This window comes from Muscardinus avellanarius, assembly GCF_963383645.1.
Source record: "Muscardinus avellanarius genome assembly, chromosome: 15".
NCBI lineage: Eukaryota > Metazoa > Chordata > Mammalia > Rodentia > Gliridae > Muscardinus > Muscardinus avellanarius.
The window spans coordinates 20,991,142-21,007,739 of NC_137801.1; the positions used below are offsets into that span (position 1 = coordinate 20,991,142).

At 54.9% G+C, this 16,598-nt stretch overlaps 1 protein-coding gene across 1 annotated transcript in view; it reads left to right on the forward strand.

Moving 5' to 3' along the window:
- Window positions 1–363: 363 nt before the first annotated feature.
- Window positions 364–16,598, forward strand: part of KCNK3 (potassium two pore domain channel subfamily K member 3) — a gene marked incomplete at both ends in the record, with an annotated part of 34,682 nt that continues 18,447 nt past the window's right edge. The window contains one exon of the mRNA XM_080711106.1: window positions 364–646. Within this exon, the coding sequence (XP_080567232.1) occupies window positions 364–646 (283 nt within the window). The remainder of the gene's footprint in view (window positions 647–16,598) is intronic.

Below are 16,598 nucleotides of genomic sequence, written 5' to 3' on the forward strand. Positions count from 1 at the left end.
GCCCGCCTCCCTCCCTGTCCGGCCCGGGCTCTCCCGCTCGGCCCCGTCCTCCCCCCGCGCCGGCCCCCTCCCGCGGCGCGGCTCCCCAGTCCTTATTTGGCTGGGCGGGAGGGCTGGCGGGAGGCGTTGGCCGCGGGCGGGGGGCGGGCGGGGGCGGGCGCGGGGCCGGGCGGAGGAGGGCGGTGGGTGGTGCTGAAGGGACAGCTCCGCGGCGGCGGCGGCGGCGGCGGCGGCGGCCCCGGGCGCGGAGCGGGAGCCGGGCGCGGCGAGGGCGAGCGCAGCCATGCCCCAGGCCGCCTCCCGGGCAGCAGCAGCGGCGGCCGGGGCCGGGGGCGCCGGGGCAGCGGCGGCCCGGCAGGGACGATGAAGCGGCAGAATGTGCGCACGCTGTCGCTCATCGTGTGCACCTTCACCTACCTGCTGGTGGGCGCCGCCGTCTTCGACGCGCTCGAGTCGGAGCCCGAGATGATGGAGCGGCGGCGGCTGGAGCTGCGGCAGCAGGAGCTGCGGGCGCGCTACAACCTCAGCCAGAGCGGCTACGAGGAGCTGGAGCGCGTGGTGCTGCGTCTCAAGCCGCACAAGGCCGGCGTGCAGTGGCGCTTCGCCGGCTCCTTCTACTTCGCCATCACCGTCATCACCACCATCGGTAAGTACTCGCCGCGCGGGGGGCGGGGACGGGGCCGAGGGGGGCCGCTGCGGCGGGCGGGGGGCTCCGGCGGGGAGGGGCCGGCGCGAGCCCCGCCGCCCGCACCCCGAGTTCGGCCCGGCGTGGCTGCCCTGCGGGGACGGCGCCCACTCGGGGGAGGTGTCCATTTCTGGCTCCAGACCTGAAGCTCTGGCCGGGCCAGCCCTAACTTGGCCCTGCCGGGCTGCGCGGGGACCCCAGGGGGACTCCGAGTGTGCGGAGGGGCAGGGACGGCTGGCGGAGCTCGGGAGGAGGGGTGTGGCCGGGCTAGGCCCGGGCGGCGGGCGCGGAGTGGGAGCGGGGAGCGCGCGACTCCTCCGGTCCCTGCGGATGGGCTTCCGCGCCCGCCCGGGCGTCTACACCTGCTGGGCTCCGGGGAGGCTCGGGGAGACCGGTACGCGGCACTCCGCGGCACTCGGGGCCACTCTGGGCGCTGGGAACACCCTGTAACTGCGGCTGTGAGTGCCAGCTCCGGGACTTTGGGCACCCCCAGCCTGTGCCTGTAATTTTCTTAGGGCAGAGAAGCTGACGCTGGAAGCCAGATCTAAGCCTGTCAGCCTGGCTCTCCACTGTCCCAGGCAAACAGTCACCTCACAGGCAAGGCTCCAGTTCTCTTTTACAAGCCAGGGCAGACCCCCGTGGAGGAGGCCACACACACACCCATATCCTGTGACACCACAGGCACACAGGTACACACACACACACACACACACACACACACACACACACACACACCATAGCATACAAATGGATGTCCAAGAAAGGCACCTCTAGGCAGGCCCTTGATGGTGCTACTCAAGTGCTCAGGCAGGATTAAACACTGTACACACTCCCCAAGCCCTACTGTGCCATCCCAGGCCCACCATCACCCTGCCTTATGACCTTGGGCAGGTCCCTTCCCCTGCCTGGGTCTCAGGCTCATGGCCAGACTAGGAGACACCGGCCAAAATGAGCTCAAGGGCTCTTCCCAGTCCTGACGTGCTTGGACTCTCAGATTGGAAACCCACCTTCCCCCAGCGCCCACTGGGTCGGAGCTGTTCCCTCCATCTCCCCAACCCTCCCCGCTCCCTGAACCCCTCCTTGCCTTGGCCGAGCTCCCAAGGGATCATTGCCATTTGGCGTGGTCCAGGACAAGATGGCAGTGTTTTCCCGAAGCCAACAGAAGTTGAGTGGGTAAAGGGCAGAACTGGATGCTCTGTCCACTGCAGGCAGGACTCTGCCTCCAGGCTCTGCTGACCTCTGGAGACCCCAGACCTGCCCAGAGAGGAGCCTGGAAAGGACCAGACCACGTTCCATCTCGGGTCCCTCCCCTCTCGTGGCTGCCACCTGCCCGAGTGTCAGTAGCTGCTACGCTGTTTGCAGAACCACTGACTGGGCCTCCACCGAGTTCCCCTCGGCCTTTTCCCACACCAAATCCTTGCTTGTTTCTCCTTTCCTACTCAGCCCTGTGGCCCCCAGCTCACAGTAGTCTACCAACTGGCCTCCGTGCCTCCAGTCTCCTTCCCCCAACAAACCATACTCCCCTGGACAAAACTGCCAGAAGAAATCTCCCAAAGCATGGCTCCTGCTGTACTGATTCCCCCCACAGAAGCCCCCATGGCTCCTCTGCCACCCACGAGTCTGGTCCATGCTCCTTATCCCACATTTTAAGGACTTTTATACCTGGCTCTAAGCTACGTCTGACTTCATCCTCGTTTCTTACTTCCACGAGCTCTCTCTCTACTGCAGCTAAACTGCCCCCCAAGAAACACTCAAAATGTGCATGTCTGGATCTTCTATTTCTCTTTTCTAAGCTAACTATCTAGACCCAGCTCAAACCTCATCTTCCCTGCAAAGCCTCCCAGCCACTATTCTGGATGACTGCAGGATTTACTCTCAAGACCACCTGGGAGACCAGTGCAGGCTCTTTCGAATGGTTATTTACATTTTAGGGGATGTATTTGGGCTCTTTCACCACGCTATAATTAATCTCCATGTGGGCGGAGCCCTGTAGGTCCCGGCACTGTGCTTCTAGTGCCAGCACAGTACCCAGCGGCCGTGAGCACTCAGAGAGTGCTACTGATGGGGTTGAGGTGTACGGAGATGCGAGGGCATCATCCTTCCCCTCCGTCCCTGCCTTTGGTTCCCAAGTGCCTGTGGTCCTCGCCTAGACAGATGCTAAAAGCCAGGACAAGAGGCAGAGGTCCGTTCTGGCATTTATTTATACAGTTCTGGGCAAGAAGAAAGATAGTAAGAGACCACCTTCCCCGTTCTGGGGGTCCCTAGGCTGGCACTGCCCACTCCCTGCCCTGCCCAACCACCCCTGGCATTTTCCTTGTCTCCTGCTCTGGCTATGCCTCCTAGCTGGAAGCTGTCTGTAGGGGCTCTGCTGTAAGAAAAACATACCTAGAGGTGATGGGATGATCAGAAGAGGCCTGTGTTAGATGGATGTTAGGCTGATCCTGACTCAAAACGCAAGGGTGCCGTGCCCCCCACCCCGTCCACCTGCCCCCTTTGGGAAGCTCTCACAGGGAGTCCCGTTGAGGTGGGATAATAACAGAACCTCCCATTCATTCGCTGCCTTAGTGATCACAATGCCTTTTTCTCGTGGTTGATCCTTAGCCTTCACAACTCAGCAAAGTTGCCAGGGCAGGTATTGTTGGATCCCTTGTACAGACGAAGGGGCGGGGGGTACTGGGGCAGGGAAGAGACCTCCCAGAGCCACCCAGCTGGTGTGCAGCGGACTCGGAGTGGGAAGCTGGGTCTTCTGACTCTGAGCCCGGTGCTCTTTCCCTGCTGGCCTCTTGGCTGCTTCCTTTGCCTCCATATGCTGTGAAACCCAGCCCCAGCCAGGCCTGGCAGAGCCACGGTGCGCTCCGCGATGCCAGCTCGCAGGGCGCTCACGGGCGGCCCTGATTGGTTGAAGGTCAGTAGGGTCGGACTTAGTCATTCACCTGGTTAGTCACAGTCTCCACCGGCTTCAAGGATTCCTCCCGCTCCCTCTTCCCTGGCCTCCCAGCCAGGAAAGCCTTTCGTCTTGTTCTCTAAGTTCACCAAGCACGAATGGAAACTCTTTCCTTGGGAAACCTTTCCCTCTCTAGCTGTTGAGTCATCAAACTCCTCCAGGGCCCCAGCCCCCCGTCTATTCATAGCCAGGGGCTGTCAGAGCAAGAAGGGGCCTGGGGATCAGCTGGTACCACCCCCTCCTCTCATAGATAAGGAGCCAGAGGGGTGACAGGAGACACACAGGAGGGGGGAACAGCCAGGCCCCCTGCTCCTAACATTTGTTCAGTATGCCTCTTTATCTGCTATTTGTTTTTTAGTTTTATTTCTTCAATGCTGTGAACGGAACCCAGGTCCTCACACACGTTAGGCTAGTGCACCACCGCTGAGCTTTACCCCCGACCCCTGCGATTTTTATTAATAGCGACAGCACAACAATAAAAACGGCAAGCACCACTTATTATCCACTGCTTGGCACGCGCTCTCTGGACACTTCATTTGTACCCTTTCATCTGATTCTCACCAGCCCTCCGAGATGGGCATTATTCCCCCAGTTTTCAGCCGGGGAACCGAAGGCTCTGAGTATAAATGAGGCACCCATGGCCTCAGACTAGAAAATAAGGCACCTGCGCAGACTCAGTGGGCCTCTCGGACCCCCGCGCCCCCCACTTCAAGAACTCAGCCCAGACCCTTGTGTCTCAAGGCATTTGGGAGCCAAGCCAGACCTGTCCCTGGCAAAGCCCCTCAGAAGACAGTGTTTCTCACTCCAGCAATCTATACCCAGCCTGCTGCCCCCACAGCCTGGCAGGAGCCAAGCCAGACCATACACCCGTGCTGTGCCCAGGACCAGGCGGCCCCTGAGGCTGCCAGAGGTGCACAGGTGCCTGCCCTCGTCCAGGAATCCCTACAGCTTTAAGGCAACAAACGGGAAACCAGTGAGCAATCAGCTAAGAGGGCTCGGGAAGGAGGCCTGTCCCGCCTGCCCGTCCTCAGCCAAGAACGCCCTCCATTGCTTACCACACAGCCAGGACGCCTGAGACTGTGGACTCAACAGTCCATCTCCGAGCTATACCCCCAGCCCTATTTTATTTTTATTTTGAAACAAAGTCTCGCCAGGTTGAGGAGAGTCTCACTACTTCCTGAGGTTGTCCTCCCATCTGCGATCCTCCTGTCTCAGCCTCCCAGGTCCCGGGATTACATGTGTGCACCACCGTGCCCACTGAACCTGAACATTTTATGATCTGCCACTGCCAAATCCCAGGTCCCTTTAATAAAAGAACGAGAGGGCTATTAGAAATCATCGAAACACGCAGACAGGTGAAAAGCTTGCCCGAGGTCATACAGCAAGTTGGGGGTACAACTCTGATTAGAACCCAGGCCTCTGGGAGTCCAAAGTGGATTCTCTGTACAAGCTGGTCTCCTTCATGCCCCCTCAGTAATCAATCAATCAATCTCTCTTTCTCACTCGCTTGTTTTTGTTTGTTTGTTTGTTTGTTTGTTTGTTTGGGGGTTTTTTGGTCTTAGCAATCAAACCCAGGGCCATTCAACCTCTGAGGGTTATAGCCCCAATCCTATTTTTTTTAAATTTATTTATTTAGGTACTGGGGTTTGAATCCCTGGGCATTCTACCTCCAAACTATTTTTCTTCTTTTCTTTTCTTCTTTTTCTTTCCTTCTTTTTTCTTTCTTTCTTTCTTTCTTTTTTTTTTTTGTGTGTGTGTATGTGTGTATGATACTGGGGATTGATTGAACCCAGGGGCACTCTACCTCCTAGCTACACCTCTAGTCCTATTTTTTATTTTTATTTATTTATTTATTTTGCTACTGGGGATGGAACTCAGGGGCTTTCTACCTCCAGGCTACACTCCCAGACCTATTTTATATTTTTTATTTGGAAACAGGGTCTCTCAAGCCAGCTGAGGCTGGCTTCGAACCTGTGCGATCCTCCTGTCTCAGCCTCCCAAGTGTGGGGATTACAAGCGTGCGCCACCACGCCCGGCAATTTATTCTTTTATTTCGAAACAGGGTCTCACTAAGTTACGGAGGGCCTCACTAAATAGCTGAGGCTGGCTGCAAACTTGTGATCTTCCTGCCTCAGCTTCCCAAGTACTGGGATTACAAGCGTGCTCCATCATGCCCGGCCTCATTTTTTGTTTTGAAACAGGATCTTGCTAGGTTGCTGAGAATCTCAGTAAGTTGCTGACAGTGGTCTTGAACCTGCCACCCTCCTGTCTTAGCCTCCCAAGTACAAGGATGACAAGCATGTGCCACCACACCTGGCCCACCACCTCTCTTAGCACTAAGACCCCAGTCATGAATCACTCCACTGTTTCAAGTCCTCTCTTGACTTTCTACTCTGGGGAAAGGAGGGCAGCCCAGCCTGGAATATTCCCAGCACCCACTCAGCATTTCCTACTTCTCTGCCCAGAGGTGACCCCACAGCCTTTCCTGCAGGGTAGTACAAGAATGCAGGCACCGACCTAGAAGTCGGAGCACCGGGCTTCATATCCACTTGTCCCTCCCCAAAACCCCCTCCTCACACAAGCTGTATGACCTCAGACAAGTTATTTCATCTCTCCAAACTTGTTTTGTTAGTTATAAAATGGGAATAATAACATCTGTCTCTAGGATTAAATATAATGATGCAAAGAACGTTTCTGGTGCAGAGTGGACACTTTAAATGATATCAGCGACTGTTATTATTACTAGCAATCATATTTTACTGTGCATGTATTATTACTTCCCCGTGGAGGGAACTACTTTGTCGCTCGGGGTCGCCAGGGCTGAAGCGACCTCTGCTCCTTCCTAACAGGTGGGGACCATGAGATTGAGGACCGGGAAGTGGCCACATCCCTTCCTCTTACCCTCCCAGCCCTTTCCACCAGCCTCAGGCTTCCCAGCTCCTCCCCAGGCCTAGAGCCCCCCTGATGTCTGGGCTCAGGGGCGATTCCTTTCTCTCTCAGCAGACAGACCCTGAAGGGAACTAGGCAGAGAGAGGGAGGTTCCCAGTGGTAGGAGAAACTTCTCTGGGTGGGAGCAAAAGTTCTCGTTCCTCGTAGCTCAGTTCTGGTCTCCATGACCCTCAGTTTCCTCATCTAACAAGTGTGTGCATCTGGCCAGAGGTTCTTTCCGCTCCGCCATGCTCCCGCCTGCATGTCCAGTCCCCACACATCATGGTTGGAGGCTGGACGCATGAGGGAGTGGGGGCCAGAATAAGGCAGAAACAGAAGACACATGCCTGGCCACAGTGGGGACAGGACAAACACAATAAGTATTTTCAAAGAAAACATAAACAAGCACAGATGAATGCAGTGCAAATCACCACTATAAACAGCTTTCAGCTGGCAGCACAAACGGTAGATCTGTGAGTTGATTTTGTAATAAAAAAGAATGTAAAAATGATTTCCCTGCAGTCAGCCAGCAGCAAGGGGAGAAACCAAGCTCTAACCAGAGACCATCGTCACTGTAGACAAACCTCCGCAGAGACCAGGATGAGCCTCTCGCCCACCCCCATCCCCACCTTGGATGCAGGGAACCAACCTGGGTCGGCAACAGGCTGCACTGCCCCGTGCCTCTCACCGCCAGCCTTCCAACACCGCCCTGCTCAGACAGCACGGAGAGTTGCCCAGCGCCCTACAGATACAAAATGACGTGCAAGGATGCAGCCCCAGGCCTGGAGGGGGTGTCTTTCCATGGAGCCATGCCAACCCCCCTCCCCGTGGATCCTCTGTGATTCCTTTATATAAATGATGGAGGATGGGTATCAGGGCTTATACAGGGCAACAGGACTATGCTCAGAGCATTAGCCTGAAGAGGAATCCAAATTTTAACTCTAGTCCTCTCAGTGCAGCCAGACTGCAGAAGGGGCTTGCTAAAGGTCACACTGATAGCCATCATCAGAGCTGGGCTCAGAGCCCTGTTCCCTGACCCCATGATAGCCTCTGGTCCTCAGAGAACCACATGAAAAATGCCTGTCTGGCTGTACAGTGAGCAGCCTAGCACCCAGCTGGCGCCACTGCCTCCAGTCTCTGTACTCTCCTGCATTGTCCAGAAATGGTTCCCAGGGACCTGCCCCTCACCTGGAGCCACCCATCCCCTGGCTACTGCTGCAAAGTCACAGGTTCACTTGCTCATTTTCAAAAGCCTACTCAGCTGCCGCCTAGCACAGCACCCTCACTCTTCATAAAGCCTGGCCCCTTACCATCCCTGCTCCCCCTCCTGCATCCTCCTGAGCCCCTTAGTGATGTGTTCCATTTGAAGGCAAGAGCCTGACTTTGGTGTTAGACACTGGATTCTTTCTCTGCCCCTAAGAGGCCTTACACAAACTGTTTGTGCACGCGCGCGCGCACACACACACACACACACACACACACACACGCCCATACCCATGTCCCCAGGATCACTGGAGGAGCAGATACCTTCCTGATGAGCCTCGGCCTTCCCATCTGTGTGGAATTGGGGTTCTACAGAGGGAAGGAGAAAGGCTGGTTCAGCAGGTGGAATCCTCTACGTCAGTGATTCTCCAACAGCCACGTGTAGAGAGTGACCTGGTTGAGCTCATTTCAATGCAACTTCTGAGCTGGGCGTGGTGGCGCACGCTTGTAGTCCCTGCGCTTGGGAGGCGGAGACAGGAGGACCACGCAGGTTCGAAGCCAGCCTCTCTGGCTTAAGAGACCCTGTTTCCAAAGAAAAATATAAAAAATAGGTGTCTGGGAGTGTAGCCCGGAGGTAGAAGGGTTTCCAGGAACTCGTACCACAAGAAAAAAAAAAAATGCAACTTCTGAAACCCTTAGAGATCTAGGGCTGGGCTTGCATTTCTAATAAGCCCCCAAGGGGTATGGATGATTTTTTTAAATTTTTTTATTTTCTGGTGGTACTGGGAATTGAACCCAGCTATATCTGAGCTGTAACCCCAACCCTTTTTATTTTTTATTTTGAAGCAGGGTCTCACTTGGTTGCTCAGGCTAATCTTCCTGTCTCAGCCTCTCAAGTACAGGGATTACAGGCCTGTGCCACCGGGCCCAGTTCATTTTTTTTTTTTAATTTTTAAAAATGCACTTTTATTAATTAACTGAAAGCATGCAAATATTCCAAAATTATAAATAGCCTGGAAATGGTGTCCTACACTTCAAGTCTTTGAATACAACAAACACATCAAGTCATGAAGCAAGGTAGTCCAAATCTCACAGCCCAGACACAGTAGGAAGCAGATTCTCTCCCTTCCAAATGGCATCTTGAAGGGGGAGAGCAGCACCAGACAGACTGTGTCGCATTTGGGGTGATTACAAGTGCAGATCACAGGCCCAGAGAGAAAGTTCAGCCCCAGGGACAGCCCCCCCCCATATGAAACGACTAGGCAGCTGGCCAGACCTCTGCCCTCTCCCCTGGCTGATACACATTTGCTGGCATTTCAAAAGAAAAGAAAGAAAGAAAGAAAAACTACAACCTTATCTTATTTTAAAAAGAAAAAAAGTTTAAATAAGGGGAATCAGTGGTTAAGTAACCAACCGAAGACCCCAGGGGTCATGGGCACTGCCTTTCATATCCTTGACAGACCTGCATTTTGAGTAGCAAGAATGGAAAGAATCTAGAAGCCTGGCGTCTGGGATTAACCACGCGGTATGGATTGTGGTTTTAAGATCAAGAATGTTTAAAGCTGACAAAACCTTTAGGAATCTGGTGGGCACACAGGTTGAACCCACATCAGTGTATTCACCAGTGGGTCCGTAGAAAGATATAGTTCAGTCCAATATAAGGCAGAAGCTGTTAAAGATGGAGGATGGCCAAGCTGGACTGGACTGCCTCGAGAAGTGGTAAGCTCCCCATCACAGGAAGCATGCAAGCATACCGACTGTGCTTTAGAAGTCACCTGCCAGTCAGCCTTCAACCAGAGAGGCAGTAGGAGATGTGGGTGTGTATATGGAGTGATGGATGTGCTGGGTGCAGGGGCACACCTGTAACCTCAGGACTTGGGAGACTGAGACAGGAGAATCACAGGCCCGTGTTTGGTAACTCGGTGAGACTCTTTTCAGAAATACAAATACAAAGGACTAGGGGTGTTTGGAGGTTGAATGCCCCCTAGGTTCAATTCCCAGTACCAGAGAAAGGGAGCCTGCAAGGAATTTCGAGATAATAGGGCAGGCTCGGCAAGTCTAAATTCTACAGGGCAGGCTATGAAGAGGGCAGGCTGGAACTCTCTCTAGTTCATGCTAAGACTGCTGTTCACAGATGAAAGTTTCTTTGGGGAAGAATTTCTTCTTCAGCTTCTTTGTAACGTCTTTCAGCTGATCTGATTGATTCCAGTCTATGCAGATTATCTAGGATAATCTGATGACTATAATCTGGAGCCAGTCTCTGCTCCCTTGCTTAAAGCCAACTGATTGCGGACTTTAATCACATCTACAAAATGTCTTCCCCGCAATTCCTGGTTTGGGGTTTGAGTAGCAAGGGGCTTTAGCCTAGACAAGCTGACCCGTCAAAAGATTATTGCAGTATTCCATGTATCAGACTGGAGGTTGTGATAACCACTTTCTTCCTGCCCCTGAGATGCTTTGCTTTCTTCGGGGACCATCCCAGGGAAGTGGAACACCCAGAGTTGTGCTCATGGGCATCTGGGGGGTCCCCACACCCTCTGGATCATCTCCCCAAAAGAACTGGCTTTCACCTTCATTTCAGGTCATCTTACCCCAAATCCTTGAGATCTCCTGAGATTGACTGTGCCCCAAGGCCCCCCAAAAAACAGATGACTTAGACCTAAAACCTTCCCCAGAGAGCCTGGGGTCTAGTGGGATCCTGAGAAGCACAACTTGGACAATCTACCTGCTAAATCCAGTGGAGTGGCTCCAAAGAGGGCTGCGAGGAGGGCTACTGGGCAGATGCAGCTGGAGGCAGGCTTGAGCGGTGAGCGAGGACCTCAGTGGGTTTAGATGGCAGTGCCAGTTGCATGCACGGGGAACAGCATGAGACAGGCCAGAGGCATCAGCGTGCCAAGGAAAAGGGGCCAGGAGTGGGCCCTGTAGGAGTGTGGACTCTGGTGGTGGACTAGAGGTGACAAGCACTGGGCCCCCTCTGGACCCTGCTAAACCAGTGAGCCACGTGCCCCGGATTCTAGTTACCTCACTTCACCTTCACTCTGGTTGCCTGCTGCCCCCTGCCAGCCCCCAGAGAGTGCTCACCCTTCCTCTGCCCTGTACATTTCCTTTTCTGAGCCAAAGTTCCACTCCAGAGACCAGACCAAAGACAGCCTTATCGATGGTGTGCAGGATGTGACGTTGCCGGCTAACACCATGTGGATATTTTCTGCAGGGACACCCCAGGGCCCGGCTCCCAACTCCTTCTTCTACCACATGCTCTCCCCAAAGTCCACAGTCCTGGACCCCAAGCATCCCCAGCTCCAAGGCCTGGCGTGGACTCTGTGTCCCTTTTCAGGAATGTGCAAGGCGTCTCCTCATCATGGCTCTAATTCAGAAATGATCATCTCAGACACTTCCAGAGAGTCACATTCCGGCTCGCCGGTCACAGGACCATCTGGGGGCTTTCTCTAGAGATCCGAACTGTCCAGCCCTGTAGGACAAGCAGCAATGAGCAGTCCCCAGACTGGGACGGCCCCTCCTCCAGGACAGGGTCTAGTCCCCAAGGTCAGGGGGTGGTGGGGGGAAGGGATAGGTGGTTCTGGGCAGCAGTAAGCCTCAGGTTCGCTGCCTTGGGTTACGTACCTCAGACCTGAGGTGAAGTAGCCACTCCTCGCAGAGGCTGCCTTGGTTTCCACGCTCAGGAGCCAAGGCTGCGGCTCATCAAGAGGTGACTCTGGGCTGCAGTCTTTGTCTATACCACTTCATTCGATCCGCACAGCTGCCACAGGACAGAAGCGCTATCAGAAACCCCAATTTTACAGCTGAGGACCCTGAGGCTCGAGGGATCAGGGAATGTGTCTAAACTAATTGCTGCTGGCAAGAGGCAGAACAGGGCTGTGTCCCACATACATGCACAGTGTTCTGACACACGGAATCTCTCCTGAGCCTCGAGACAACCCCGAAGTGTCCACCTTGCCATCCCTACCTTACCAACAAAGAGCCTGAACTTGAGAAGAGAAGGTCACTTCCTGTGGCCCAGAGCAAGTGGATGTAGGGATTAGAGTCAAAACCCAGAACTTCCAACCTTAAAACAGAGCCTCCCCACCCTCGCCAAACACAAGTGCCCCGGCCACTGGACAGTGGCCTACGTGGGTCATTCCCATGGTATGGATGTAGGGGCATTGCAGAGGTGTGTATTGGCCTAAGGAGGACAGAAATGGCTTGGACATGCATTGTCAAAACCATCCCCTGCACACAGTGAGATTCTGAAGATTGGTCCATGAGCAGAATGTCAGGTCCCCAGGCAGGCCCTGCAAGTCTCCGAGTAAACCTAAGAGCGCCACTGAGTAAAAGAGGGGGTGACTGGGAAAACTCACCTGCTCCCCAGTGCCAGGGGGAGGGGCAAGTAAGAGGGCCCTGTGCCGGGTAGGAAGGTTGTCCCAGGAGCAGCAGTTCTTTGGGGGCAGACAATGGATGCCAGGGCCCTGCCCCTCCCCCCCAGGAGTTTTTCTCTAGGGCTGGGTTGAGTCCAGGAAACTCACCATTTACATCTCCCAGGGCTGGGAAGCTGCAGTCAGGTGGGAAGCACTAGGCTGGGGGTGGGGGGGCACTTTGTAGGACTAGCATCCTGTCCCTGGGAGACTGGGCCACCTGCCAGCCATAGGCATTCACTTTCTGGGTTTCCTTGGCATCTCAGAAACATTCAAAGGGTGGCCGGGGAAGAATCTTCACTAATTCAAAGCCAGAGCTCCTGGGGTGAGCCAAGTGGCAGGGCCACAGGAGTTGGTGGGTGGCCCCAGGAGCGGGCATGTTTGCCTTCAGCCCAGAAGGGGACAGAGAGGGTCTCAGCGGAGGTCCTGAGGACAAGTTGCATGTTTCATGAAAGGACAGGCTGCTCTCTAGCTCAGAGAAAGGTGTCCGTCCGGGGGAAGCCACCCAGCAGGAAACAAATTGGGGATTTTGTGCCAGGCTGAGCCAGTATGCCCCCCTTCTTCAGCATGGCTCTGAGTCAGGGCTTTCCACCACCAGGGTCAGACCCAGTAGTACCCAGGGCTCTGGGGCAGGGGCCCCTCTCATCCTTGGTCCTCCAGACCAAAAGAGGACCTAGTACCCAACTCTGTTGCTGCCCTCCTCCTCTCTGACGCCGAGCCCAGCTCTATGCCCCAGCATCTGAAGCCCTCATCTTCTGCTGTCCACTACCACCCTCCTCCCCAGGGTCCACCAGAGGACTTGCAGAGGCGGGCTGCGCGTCCTTCCTGTGAGCTGATGGGGGACCTGGTGGGGCGAAGCTAAGGAGATGGGGTACCTGGCTGCGAGAGCCAGGGAAGCCCAGTCTTGCCCTTGAGGGCTTGAGCTGCTGGTGCTGAAAGTCCGCGTCAGCCTGGCCTCCCCTCCCAGGCCCTCCCTCCCAGAAGCACACTATGCTATCTGGGATTCTGCCCTGTCCCCACTTCACCCCATGCTGTTTAGGCCCTGAAGGGACTTCCTCTGTGGCCAGTCCCAAGACTAGAGGTCTGTCCAGGACCTCCAAGTCACCCCTTTCTGGAGCATTTCTGATGGTGGCCAAGGTCCTTCTTATCAGCCAAAGGAGGCCACTGCCCCAGCCCTGGGGACCGCTGGAATGTGGGAAGGGCAGGCTCCAGGCTCCCTCAGTAGTCCTGCACTGGGCTGCAAGAGGGAATGCTGGGGCTGAGAGCAGGCTGACGCGGAGGTGCCTTCTCATGGGGTGGTCAGGAGTGAGGCTGCAGACTGTCCTCAGGATGTGTGCTGCCAGCCGGGCTTTCCAGAGGCTTCCCAGGCCCTGGGAGCTGACATCCTGCTGATGACATTCTACCTAGACCAGGCCTGCTAGATCTCGGGAGGGCCAGGGGTCAGCACTGAGGGTCTCCCAGCAGTTTGCTATCTCTGAGTGTTCATGGGCATTGTGTGAGGACCTGCACCAGCCCCTCCTGCAGAACCAGGGCTCATGTGGACGGTGGATGGCATGACAGCAATTCCTGAGGTCCTGGCTCCCTGCACATCCATTATGCACTGATGCTATCCAACTCTTCTATCTTCCAGATGAGTAAGGGGACGCAGGAGGAGGTGCAGGGAGATACACATCACAGCTGGTACATAGCCAAGTGCCTGACCCTCCGCAGCCCCTCAAGCATCCACACAGTCTTTCCCTCTTTCACCTGGTTGCTCTGAGTATCTGTCATGTGTCAGGCTCCAGGCCCCTGGGACTCAGAGCAAAACAGCAGCCCCTGTTCTCCTGGTGCCTACGCTTCAGAGGAAGGTTTTGTCCATAAACAAAACCATGTTGTAACACATAAACAGCCTGATCTCCAGCCAGGAGTTGTGGTGGGGAGGGCTGGAGAAGAAAGATGAGCACCTAGGCTCACTAGAGCCCTCCAGGAACGCGGCCTGCCCAGGAGGGGCCTTCATGGTGCAGAGATGGGGAGCGCCTTCCAGGCAGAGAGAGAGCAAATGGGAAGGTGTGAGGGAGGCCACAGTGGGGAGTGGGAGCCCAAAGAGCAGTGTGGTCCAGTGGGTGCACAACGACCTGGAGAGAACGCGGTGGCCTGGAAGGGCTGGATCCCCAGGTGTGGTCCAGCAGTTGGATCTTAATCTAAATACAGTGGAAGTCGCTGTCGTCTTAATCTGTTCAGACTGCTCTGATAAAACACCACCGACATTGTAATCCCAGCATTCAGGAGGCTGAGACCAGAGGATCGTGGCTTGAGGACAGCCTCAGCTACTTAGTGAGGCCCTTTGCAACTCAGTGAGACCTGGTTTCAAAATAAAGAATAAAAAATAGGGCAGGGGGTGTAGCTCGGAGGTCGAATGCCCCTGGGTTCCATCCCCAGACCCACAAAACAAAACAAAACAAAACAAAACAAAACAAAACAACACCACCCACAGCCGGGTGTGGTGGCGCATGCTTGTAATCCCAGCATTTGGGAGGCTGAGACAGGAGGACAGCAGTTCATGGACAGCTCAGCTACTATTTAGTGAGACCCTCTGCAACTCAGTGAGACCATTTCAAAATAAAGAACAAGACATAGGGCTAGGGATGTAGCCCAGAGGTAGAATGCCCCTGGGTTCTACAAAGAAACAAACAAACAAACAAACAAACAAAAAACAGCACCGATTGAGTAGTTTAAAACAATGGGAATTAATTTCTCACAGTTCAGGAGGCTGGGGAGTTACATGTAGGTGGCAGCAGGTTCCTGTGTCTGGTGAGGACCCACTTCCTAGTTCACAAACAGCACCATATAGCTGTGTCCTCGCATGGTAGACGAGGCAAGTCGGCCCCATGGAGTATCTTTTATAGGGACACTAATCCACCTCCCAAAGACACCCCTCATAATACTACCACACAGGTTAGGTTTCATCATAGGAACCTGGGGGACATGTTCAGACTATGGCATCAGTGGAAGGGTTCAAACCTTTCAGTTATGATGTGATTTGACTTAAATGTTTACAAGATCACTCCGGTGGTTGCACGGTTATAATACGAGAAGAGCAGGCTGTTCTAGGCTGCGGCACGTAACTCACAGAAGAGAATAGCGGTGGGCTGGAGCAGGTGGTGGCTGGGGAGGTGAAGAGAGGGGGCAAGCTCAGGCTGTTTTAGAAGCAGATGCACAGGACTTGTTGATGGGCGCAATGCAGGTGTTGGTGAGAAGCCTGTGGGAGTCCAGGGAAGAGAATAATCAAAGATGGTCTTGGGTCTTTGACCGGAGCCCGTGGGTGGAGGGTGAGCATTCATGAGATAGAAAATGAGATCTGGAGAGTAACAGGTTCCAGACTTCTATCTGAGATGTCCAAGTTGATTTTGAGATATTCATGACGAATCCATGAAGGCAACTAGACAGAAAAGTCTGCCACTCAAGGGAGAAGTCAGAGCTGAGATGTGAATCGGGGAGTTAGAAAATCAGTAGTGAGAGCCAGGGAGAGGTGACCAGAAGAACAGAACCCCCGGCCCTTCCTCCACCAGCAAGAGCTCAAGCAAGGGAACAGGTAGGAAGGGTAGTTTCCCCTGAGACCAGGAGAAGTGTTCCAAGAGAGGTCCCTGTGCCAGCCGCTGCTGGGAGGTCAGATCAGATGAGCACAGATCAGATGAGCCAGTGGATTTGGTGACTTGCTGGTCCACAGAGATGTTGACAGTGGAAACAGTACCGCTTTCAACAGCTCATTCCAGGCACAAAGGAAAGGGAAGCCTTGCATGGGGGTCTCCTGTACTTGTTAAGCCAGAGAGGCCGAGTTCCGAGAGAGGCAGGGCAGAGAACCAACAACATCGCAGCTCCTCCTGTTTGTGAGGCTTTCCGCAAATGTTTCAAGTCGCTCCCCCTGCAGAGGCCCAGGAGGTAGCTATCATTACATCCATTATGCAAATGAAGCCAGGCCCAGCAAGGTTATGGGCTGGGGCGCCCAGCCAGCAACCCGAGTCCAGATCTGTCTGACTCGAAGCCCTGTAGTCCTGCAGTAGCCCCCTCCCCCGTGGCCCTGCCAGCTTGGCACCCCCCCCCCATCTGTGTCCTTTGATCACGCCTGTCAGCTCCCAGCAGCCTTGGCCTCTGCCTCCCTCCTCTGGGAAAGCTGCTTTTTCTCTTTGATCCCTGCCTGTCTGTCCTCAGCTGCATCTCCAGCTGGGCCCTGTGTCCTTCCCTCTCTGCTGCTGCAGGATGTTCCCGCACCCTGGGCCAAAGGCGGGTGGCTGCAAGAGCCTCGAGGGACCCAGGGCCTGGGGGTCGGAGCGTAACCCTGCCGCCTTTATTGGCCTCTGTAAGAGAGAAAGCCTGGCTAGGCTGCAGTCCAGCCCCAGATCAGCTCTGAGGGTCCTAGGCTGTCTCCGGAGGCAGCAGAAGTGGGCACCCA